The sequence below is a fragment of the Mercenaria mercenaria genome, unplaced genomic scaffold (assembly GCF_021730395.1).
Source record: "Mercenaria mercenaria strain notata unplaced genomic scaffold, MADL_Memer_1 contig_3343, whole genome shotgun sequence".
In the NCBI taxonomy this organism is placed as follows: Eukaryota; Metazoa; Mollusca; class Bivalvia; order Venerida; family Veneridae; genus Mercenaria; species Mercenaria mercenaria.
Genome location: NW_026461471.1, coordinates 37,445 through 48,583, shown reverse-complemented (window position 1 = coordinate 48,583; position 11,139 = coordinate 37,445). Strand labels below are relative to the sequence as shown.

Below are 11,139 nucleotides of genomic sequence, written 5' to 3'. Positions count from 1 at the left end.
ATATAACGTGCTCAATTGATAATCTAGACGGTTAGTTTTGTTATCATTCGCTGAAAATTAAATATTAATTTTAGTAACTAAAGTTAGATTTTGGTACGATTCGTATGCTTTTCACGCGCCTAAAGTTACTCAAATAAAACAATAAATAGCATACGTATGATATATGCAATAACATAATATAATCAACATTAATATAGTATGAAATCTGATACACTTAAAAGTTTTTGTTTTATGATGTGGGGATAGAAAATTTGGAAATTTGCCAAACATATTGTGAACAAGAATGTTTGGAAAGTACAAATTTTACGGTATTATGTTCTGTGTTTCTGCATATACATATACAAAGAATATGCGAAGTTAATAGTGTTATTTAAAACGAAAATCACCTCTATGCATACTTAAGGTTCATTCTATCGGAAAAAATAGTGGGTCTAAATAATTAAGATTGGCGGGTTTGTTACAGAACAAAAGTTATAAAAGGTATACACCAATGGATTCGGCGTGGAACGAAGTATACGACCAGATAATCAAACTATGACTACGACTCTTTCATAACCCGTACGATGACGAATTTGATGACAAAATTGATCATGCTTTTTCAAAATCAAGGGCTGCTTCAAAATACATGCGGAGTCCATTTAAAATGTATCAATAGACAGACAAGACATGTATCTAGTTCCTGCCACCCTTTAAATTACCCAAACATTTTTTAAAAGGCTGACGCTTTACGATTGAAAATATACTTTAGAATGCTTCAAACATTTGTTTTCATCATGCTTTGTTGACATGACGGACTACTTTTTAGTAACTATAAATATTAATATAGCACGGGGAAATTGTGTCCGATTCCCGCCAAATATAATAAAAGGATAGTTCTTCACGCCGTTTACCTAAAGGGAGAGTTCTTTATCCCGATTATCATTCTTTGCAATTTTATAGATCCAATAATAACACTATTCTAATAGCACAGTCAAAAAGTATTTTCAAAATATTGTAGAATCTACAACCTGAAATGAAATCTAAATTATCTGCTACATTGAACTATCTTACTTTTTTCAAACGGTCTATTTAATATGATAAAAGCGTTATCTTTCAAATCTTAGTAAAAAATCTAACGTCCATTATCACTTTTGAATAATTTTGACTACCAGGCTTGTCATTGTAATCAGGGGCGGATACAGGATTTGGTGTTAGAGGGGGCGTAAAATAATTTAAGTTCAAAGCAAATAGCGGGGTCCGGGGCATGCTCCTCCGGAAAACTATAAAAACAAAGGATCGATCTGGTGCATTCTGGGGTACTTTATTTGTATTGATAAAGGACTGGTTTTGTGACAACTTCATCACAAATAACATGCGTAACGAACGAGAAGAAATGCATTTTTTTCACCCAGAACAAAAGTTAAATTATCAGTGCGAGTGTAGCAAGCGAGAACAAGAAACAAATTACCTTTGCTCCCCTGATTTTAGTGGGGGTGGGGGGGGGGGCGATGCGCCCCCATCCGCTATAAATCCGCTAGTGGAAATCCTGTACGTTGAAATGATTACTTTACAAAATTCATATCGCGGGCATTTGAAACCTGATGGAACTCTATTGTATAAAATAAATTCATATGTTAATATGCCCAAAAACGGCCGTCGTTTTGAAGTTTAAGTATGCCTGCATCTTTTAAAAGCCTGACAGAACAACTTCATGATCTCAGCATGAACTCTGCTGGCGTCGTTGATAAGCTTAAGTGTTGTAAAACTTTGCTAGATATGTCTTCATGCATCTTCATTTTCAACTAATACTATGCACATGATCAATTCATGTCCATAATGTATACTAAATTTCTTTTGAATTGTTTGAAACTATGAGTAGGCCAACACAATGTACAAGTATTAATATGATATTTTAAAGGCAATAACTCAAAAAGTAACCTGAAGTATGTTCATGCCTACTTCATGTTGATAATTTCAAATCAACTAATTTTTTATTGTGGCACAGTATGAAAACTGTAGGAAAAAGAAATATAATAGTTTAAAAGGGGACATAACTCCCCTTATTTAGATTTTAGTCTAAAATTTAGGCCATTACATTTATGGTAATAGTGTATTACAAGTTTCTAGGGTATTGGATACAAGGTGTGGGAGGAGCTGAATACATGAAGGACAAAAGAAACTGTAACATTTATTTCAAAATACTAAAAGGACCATAATTTTAGGAAAGGGTCATCAGATGTAAAATTTACTACAGTATGTGTATTTCTGCTGCTTGGCCATGAAGTATATGACGAAGGGCTTTCCTTGTCGTGCCCGAAGGCTAGCTCAACCCTTCTGCCAAATATTTATAGTTTACTGGTAGATGTGGGTTCGTCTTGGGATGCTACACACCTGGGATTACGAATATTTATTCCCAGAACAATCACTGAAACAAAGCAATAATTATCTTAGATAATATATTTATTATTCTTATGTAAACACTCTATATATGCATTTACATCAAGAAGGCAAGTGCAGTGAAGCATTTTCATTTATACAATACATTGAAATTCCAAATATACATGTACACTTGATGTCCTAACAATATTACAAGAAATACTAATTTTAGAACAATTTACATCAAAGTCATAAAAACTAATACACTTATAAATAAGCTCTGTATCTAACGAAGTAAAAGTACTAACCTGAAACAAAGCAATAATTATCTTAGATAATATATTTATTATTCTTATGTAAAACTCTCTATATATGCATTTACATCAAGAAGGCAAGTGCAGTGAAGCATTTACACTTGCTCTCGATTATTGCAATACAAAGACATAGATTAAAGATTAGTACAATTCAGGTTGGGGACCGGGGTAGACAAGGATAACGGTAATTTATTATGTCAGGTATAGGGTTATAGGATGGAAAAGATATACGGATTTATAGTAAAGAATATTTGGGTGAAATTGTTACACTGAATCTTAAAAGGGGTGTACTCGATTTAATTACAACAAAAACAATTTTAGTATGCTTTATATTTTATTTAAGAAGATGTAAAACAATTAATTTCAGAACAACACTGTCATGCCCTATGACATACTCCCCCTGCTTTAACAAATGTCGTCCCCGACATTTAACTCCCAGAGCTGAAAGAAAAAAAATCTTAAGTGTACAAGTATGTGATAATTAAAAACAAATAAGATTACACATGATATATCACTACTACGGTATTTGCATATACAAGTACATTGCAGTACCCTAAAATGACGTGCTTTTGTGTCAGAGACCTAAGCTGCAATCTACATAAGACATACTGGTAGAAGAAGGTCAACTAGCTCAAGGTAAGTATACAAGGTAAGTATGATTACTACTTTACCTAAAACTTGTCTACTAGATCAAGGTAAGTATACAAGGTAAGTATAATTACTACATAACCTAAGCCTTGTGTTACTACTAGTACTTGATGCTAATTAACTAATTACCGAAGGTAAGTATAATTATACTATATATAGGTAAGTATATGTACTATTAACACATCTAACTAAATACAGTACACAATATCATGTCACTGGTGTACGTGGTAGCTGGAAAAAAAACATCAGTGATATCGAGCTCAAATATCATTGAATTTCCAACAGGTAAGTAGCAATCATATAATACAACAATCATTTGCAGATGCAAATTTTACAATTACAGGTAAGTACTTATTCATGATCCACAATTTATCCAAGGTAAGTATCTACCTTATGGTTGTACTTATAACAATGTAATATGTTCTAAGAACATATAGATACATATACTTACACATTTTAAACATTAACTAATGCAAAAGTGAAATATACTCATTGTGCACACATACATTGTAGTCAACAGAAATAAAACATTTACTGACTAAAAGTTACAACTAAAACAGATAACAATCGTCAGTCATACTGCTGCCTCTTATTAATATGTAACAAAGTCCCCTCTGTTCATCCAATAAGGATTCTGTCTTTTCCTATTTGGTTTCTTAGATGGTGTTGAAGCTGTTTCCGCTGGTATTTCCGATCTCACTACATCACGCCGAGTCCTTCTTGCAGGAATTACATATTTCTGCCCATCTCCTACTGGTATGTGGGAAGGAGACGCACTGTTGGTCTCTTCCGAAGTAGGTGCTGTAGTTGGTGCTGTAGATAAGGTTTCAATGTTGTCTTCCACATCATCGGAAGTGTTACCAGAAGGAAGGTGGTCATCGGGATCGTAGCCATCTGCAATGGACATGAAGGGAAGGAGAAGGTTTCGGTGTAGAATTCTAGATTTCTTATACCGAGCTCCTTCCCTTCTGACCTCGTACACGGGAATGTCATCGTGTACCTTGCGCACAACTACGTATGGTTGCTGCTCCCAACGATCAGCTAACTTCTGTTTTCCTCTGATCGATACATTGCGCACAAGCACAATATCTCCCGGATGTAGGACCGAACTTCGAGCCTTCTCGTCATATACCCACTTATTGGCTAGTCCTGCAGTCCTCGCAGTTTGGCGGGCCTTGTCATATGCGAGCTTCAGACGGTCGCGCAGCTTATTCACGTACTCAGTTTGTGATGCAGCTGAAATATCATCAGCTGGTAGCCCTAGAAAAGCATCAACTACTAAACGAGGATGCCTCCCAAACATTAGAAAATACGGAGAAAACCCCGTACTTTTATGATGGGTTGCATTGTACGCATGTACAAGGGTGGGTACATGCGCCCTCCAGTCGGACTTTTGATACTCCTCTAGGGTACCAAGCATCTTTAGTAACGTCTGATTAAACCGCTCGACCTGTCCGTTACCCATTGCGTGGTAAGGCGTGGTTCTTGTCTTTTTGACGCCTGCGATGTTGCATAGTTCTTTAATCAGACGAGACTCGAAGTTCGGACCCTGGTCACTATGGATGGACGCCGGAAAACCATAATGCAGTATGAAATTCTCAAAAAGAATCTTGGCTGTTGTCCTTGCTGTTTGGTTCCTGGTAGGATATGCCTGTGCATAACGACTGAAGTGGTCCGTTATGACCAGGATATCCTCAAAGCCTCCTTTGCTTCTCTCCAAGGACAAGAAATCCAAACAGACGACTTGCATTGGTGCCGAAGACTGTATCGGGACAAGTTCAGCTTTAGAAGAAAGACTTTTCCTTCTAATGCACCTTCCACAGTTTCTAACTTGGTCCGCCACAAATGTATCTAGACCTGGAAAGTAAAATCTTTCTTTAAATAGTGACGTTGTTCGGTCTCTACCCTGGTGGCCCAAATCGTTATGCAGAGCTTCAAAGATATCGATTCGCAGATTGGTAGGCAAGACTAACTGTAGTCTTTCGTGTCCATTAACAAGTGATTTCGAAATAGTACACCATCTTAAGGATTAGTTTTAACCAATCCCTTGTATATGCATGCATTGGTCCATCTGGCTTAGCCGGTTTGGTACCATTGTTAAGATGGTCAATTATTGTACTAATCAATTGATCCTGTTTTTGGGCCTTTTTCCAATCTTTAGACGACAAACTATAACTGTACAATAAGTCATCTGGAATCGAATCTAACTGTTCGTTTGAAGTTACATCATCGGCATAGAGAGGGAGTCACTTAAAGCACCATCAGTAAGAGCTGATTGGATAACTGCTTTAACAGCGTCTCTGGGGATGGTTGAAAGGTTCTCCTTTTCCTTCATACGAGATAGGCTGTCGGCATCCGTATTCTTCGACCCAGGTCTGTATTTCGGTACGAAGTCATAATTTGCCAAGGAAAGCAAGCCAGCGGTGACTAGTGGCATCAAGCTTAGCGGTGGAACTTACATAAGTTAATGGATTGTTATCCGTCACAAGCTCGAACTTCGCCCCATACAGGTAGTCGTGGAATTTCTCTGACACCGCCCACTTTAGGGCGAGAAATTCCAGCTTGTGAGCCGGTATAATTCCTTTCTGCAGGTTTGAGACTCCTACTCGCAAAAGCAATGACCCTGTCTTTTCCATCTTGGCGTTGATAGAGGACGGCTCCAAGACCAGAAGATGAAGCATCCGTGTGCACCTTGAACGGCAGATCGTAGCTGGCATATGCAAGTACAGGCGGGTTGGTAAGTTTCTCTTTAAGTTTATCGAATGCTTCCTGTTGTTCCTTGTCCCATTTAAAGTGAACTTTCTTTGTTGATTTTGTTAATTTTGATGTTTTCTTTCTATTTGCAGGTTGTCCAATAAGAAGATTGTTTATAGGTCGTGCTATGGATGCAAAGCCTTTGATGAATCGCCTGTAGTATCCTGCGAATCCTAAAAAATTCCGAACATCCTTAACATTTTTAGGAATAGGCCAATCTTTTACAGCTTCTACCTTTACAGGATCTGCCTGGATGCCATCTTCTGAGACTATGTGCCCAAGATAAGTTATTTTCTTCTTGAAAAATTCACATTTCTTCGGATTTACTTTCAGGTTGTACTGAGCCAAACGTTCAAACACAGTATCAAGTCGGTCAATATGGGAATCTATGTCAGAAGAGAATATTACGATGTCATCGAGATAAATTAAACAGTCCTTCAGGTTGAGGTCGCCCATGCAACGCTCCATCAATCTCTGAAAGGTTGCTGGAGCATTACATAGGCCAAAGGGCATTCTATTACACTCGTAGAATCCCAGTCCCCAAACCTGAAAGGCCGTTTTCTCTTTATCTCGTTCATCTAGCCCTACCTGCCAGTATCCAGATTTCAAGTCCAGTTTTGAAAAATATCTTGATCCGGCGAGGCAATTCAAAGTGTCTTCTATCCGTGGAAGTGCATATGCATCTCTCTTGGTCCGTTGGTTGATTTTCCTGAAATCAATACAAAATCTAATCGATCCATCCTTTTTCCTCACTATTACAACGTTTGATGACCATGGACTATTAGATTCCCTAATTGCACCGACTTTTAACATTTCATGGAGATGTTCTTTCACTTCGTTAAATATCGCTGGTGGTATGCGTCTGTATGGCTCTTTAAAAGGTTTCTCATCTAACAATTCAATCTTATGTTTTACGGCTGATGTGTGTCCAAGATCTGTGGATGATTTAGGAAAAATGCCATTCCATTTCTGAAATAATTTTTGTACTTTAATTTTCTGTTCTTCAGACAAGTTTACATTTTCAAGATCGACACCAAATGTTTTATTAAATTCCTCATCACTCATGGCTTTGTTTTCTTTTTCAGATGCAGACTGATGACATAGATTTGTTGGAGAAGAAGAGGATTTGCTTGTTTCTGAAATATCAGATGATATCGAACGATTGTCAATGATCGGCATACTTCTAAGCACAGTGACTTCCTGCAGTTGGCAAATATTAGTTTTTTTGTTATATGCATGGTTTTAGCACTGATGTTGCACAACCGTACTGGCACACGTGATGTTCTACCAGGATTATTCAACGAGACAACTCGTGGACAGACTACAGCAGATGTAGAATTTATATCATCCAAACATTCTGTTACAGCTGATTCTACATTTCTCTGCTTGCGTATGAAACCTGTTACAGTTTTGGTTTCCCTTGGTAACAATGTAATCTTTTTCGTGACTTTAACTTTACCAATTGTGGTCGCTGATAGTACATCAAATGATTCTTTCCATTCATTTGGAATAGTATCAGCTTCCTTCTCTTTACTTAGTTTTGAAAATTCACGAATTAGATTTGTGCCTATAATAACCGGTACTCTTTGGTTGTATTCTGTTTGTGGTACAATCAAAATTAGAGCAACAACTTCTTCGTCACTTAATGACGGAACTTTTACACCTAGCTCTATATAACCACTATAAGGCACTTCCTGTCCATTTGCACAATATATGTCAATATCAAAATCTTCTAGACTTCTTAGTTCTGGCCTATCAGTCATACTTCTATAGAAATTTTCCGACATTGTGCTTATCATACTACCAGTATCAATCAGTGCTTTTGTCACACAATCTTTAATCAATATTTCATGTTCATTTGCTTTCCCGATCAATCTTGTCTTTATCTGATTATCTTTTGGGCCTTTAATTTCCTCTCTGCTTCTGCTGAGCCCTTCAACAGAAGCGCCAACTAGTTTAACTCTTTTTCTGAATTTTGTTTCTTCTCCTCTTTGACTTTCATATCTCCTTTCTTTTCCTCTTGCTTCTTATCGGTATCTGGGCTTTGCTCTTTTAATTTATGACTCCTATCGTCAAATCGATTCCTATAGCTGTTTGCTCCTCTGTTGTAATCCCTCGAACCATTCCATCTATTGAAATCCCTTGGACCATTCCATCTATTGTACCCACCATATCTTCTATTTCTATGCTCATCTTGTGGCTTACTTTCATTTTCTTTTCTATAGTCTTCTACCTTTTTATTTAATTCGGCCATTTGCTTCATCATAGCTTCAAGAAGTTCTGTCTGCTTATCCGCCGCCTTTGCAGTTTCTTCTTGTTTAGGCAGTGCTATATCAGCCTTTATAGCACTAATTTTAGTTTCATGCTCCTCAGCCCTTGCTTTCCGTCTGAGCATTTCAAAACTGTCACCGCTTTCAAAGGATATTCTAACTGCGTTTTTGATATCCTTGCTATACAGCGATCTCCAAAATTTATCTTTAAGCATTTCATTTCTCTCATCTGGTGTTATTGACTTCTTGGTAGAAGCTTTTTATCAAAATCTCTTCAAGTCGTAAGCCCCAATCTGCTATAGATTCGTCTGGCTTCTGTGATGCAGTATAGAACTCCGTGTAAATTGTCTGTTTGCTAGACATATCTCCAAATATATCTTCTGTCCTTTCTATAATTTCTTCAGCTCTAGCATTTGGATCTAAGTTTAACAGAACTTTCTTGGCTTGACCTTTCAATGATTTTCTAACGGCCTGAGTAATAATCTTTTCTGGGTACAATGCTGTAGCTATTAAACTTCTTATCTCGGCTTTCCATTCGTTTAATGTGACCTCACTCTTAGGTTTCGCTTCGTCACCAGAAAATGGACTAATTTCCGGGGTTTGCTGAATAATTGTCTCTTTCTTTACTTCTGGAACTAATTTCTGCTGAAGCTCTTTAACAATATCTTCCTTTTTTCTAAGGTCAGATTCTCTCTTGTTTAATGCTTCGTTTTTAGTGATGATATCTCTTTCTATTGCTTTATACTGAACAAACTGTTCTTCTTCTGATTTTAAACGTCTTGCTTTATCCGTTTCAGTTCTTCAACTTCAATAACAAATCTCTCTCATCATCTTTAAGTTTCTGTTCTCTTTCATCTATTACCCTTTCTCTTTCAGTCAACCTGTACAACATCTTTCGTTGCTTCTCTAATTCTATTAGTCTCCTTTCTTCATCTATCTTTAGCTGTTTCTCTGCGTTCTCTTGAATCAACAGTAGCTCTTGCAATTCCATTTTTTTCTTTTCTATCTGCTGCAGGATGCTAAACTTCTCAGATTTAATAGATGTGTTTGAATTATCATCATTCAATTCTCCTCTTACATTGATGTCTGAATGTTCCCTGAATTTTTTATCGATGAATTTTAGTTGACTTCTTGTGTCCTTTATTTCAGGATTCATACCTATACCTACGGGAGTTATGTTCGTGTGTTCTTTTCTATGATCTGGAAGTTCTGCGCCTCTTTGTAAGGAATTAATATCTAAATTGGTGTCCTTCCTTATACTCAATTGCCGTAATTTCGCCTCTAGTTTATCTGTCTCGATACTGACATCTACTTTGTCACCATTTCGATCTCTCTTTCTCATGACATGAGTTTCTGCATCAATGCGAGTACTTTCAGCCACACGGCTTCTTGTTCTGTAACTAATGTCGTCTGCATTATATTCTATATCTCTATATCTATCTCTATCAATATGAAAGTCTAAATTAGACTCTTGTCTTGGCTGATCGATATGTAAAACGTCTCTCCTAATGCTTTGACGGATATCATCCCTATCTATGACTTGGTTTAATTCACCATGCATTCTATGTATGTCCTCAGTCATGTTCAAACTGCCTGAAGCGAAATCTAAATTTCTGTTTGTTGCTTGATAAGTCTGAGCAATTGCTTGTCTCCTATCATTATCGCTTTCATGTTCGTTTCCACTTATTCCAATACCGTGTGTGGCAGTTGGTATATTTTCTGGTTCAGGACTTATTAGGTCCATATAACTTCCGAGGTCCTCATTGTGTTGCTTCACGAAACGTGGTTGCACAATTCCTCTGTCTAATATTTGTCTGGTTCCCGTATTTATTTGCTGTTCAGGGTTGCTTATATTAAGCCTTTCTGCACCTATTCTTGGCCGCTCGACTTCATAAAAAAAAGGATCACAACTATGAATCATTTCTAAACGTCGCTGTTGATTTCTTCTCTGAGATAACAATCTCTGCCTTTCATTTTCTATTTCAGCTAAATCTTGTCTCAATCTATCTCTTTGCTTCTGTTTTTCCTCTAATCTCTCCTGTTCCTGTCGTCTAGCATCTCGCTGTCTCATTCTGATATCTCTATCTGTTGTTTGATCTTCCATTATTGTACATATAAAACTTCACACTTCAAACACTATTATTTTACAGTTTACTCTTTTCACTTCAATTATCTTTCACAGTAATATATACCTTCTATCACTTTTACTTTTCTCTACATATTTCACCTTTTGACTCTTTTCTGATTTTGGTTCCTTTCCGTTTCAATATATTAGCGCTATAACTCCTTAATTTCACTTTTCGCTAATATTCACTACTTCACTTTTCTTCACTTTAAAAAGTGCCCACCAGTTACTGAATTTGCACTTTACTATTAATTTTCAGTGTCAAATAACCTTTCACTTGCTTCACTGCTCACGTTTCTTCACTGTTTTCTAATGATCATCATTATTTTATACGGTGCTTTACTGTTATGTTTATTGCTATCCTGTTTACTACTTAGCTTCTGAAAGCACAATTATTTTCTATATGTGTATCTGATCTTTCAGTTTTCACTAATCTTCACTAATTTTCACTATTTCATTCACTTACTTATATGTTTCACTATTCTATTAGTTCTTCACTTCACATCTATCTCCTCTCTTAGCGTTCGCTTGTATAAATTTTTCTTACTTCACTTTTCACTAATTTTTCACTTTTCACTTATTGTTTTCACTTTTCACTAAATTGCTTTTTCTTCTTATCACTGAAGATCACTTTTCACTTAGCTATTCACTCTATTCACTTTTTTCTATTGTC

At 36.6% G+C, this 11,139-nt stretch overlaps 1 protein-coding gene across 1 annotated transcript; it reads right to left on the bottom strand.

Moving 5' to 3' along the window:
• Window positions 1-8,566: 8,566 nt before the first annotated feature.
• On the bottom strand, window positions 8,567-10,445 carry LOC128552978 (trichohyalin-like). Its single transcript, XM_053534075.1, has 2 exons — window positions 9,204-10,445; window positions 8,567-9,085 (listed from the first exon to the last, which is right to left on the bottom strand). Exons 1-2 carry the CDS (start codon window positions 10,443-10,445, stop codon window positions 8,567-8,569), a joined length of 1,761 nt encoding a protein of 586 aa, XP_053390050.1.
• Between the last annotated feature and the right edge of the window lie 694 nt (window positions 10,446-11,139).

Coding starts and splice junctions, on each gene's coding strand:
- LOC128552978 (XM_053534075.1), bottom strand. CDS start 10,445: ATGGAAGATCAAACAACAGATAGAGATATCAGAATGAGACAGCGAGAT. Junction 9,086..9,203: donor GGTTGACTGAAAGAGAAAGG/GTAATAGATGAA, acceptor CAGTTTGTTCAG/TATAAAGCAATAGAAAGAGA.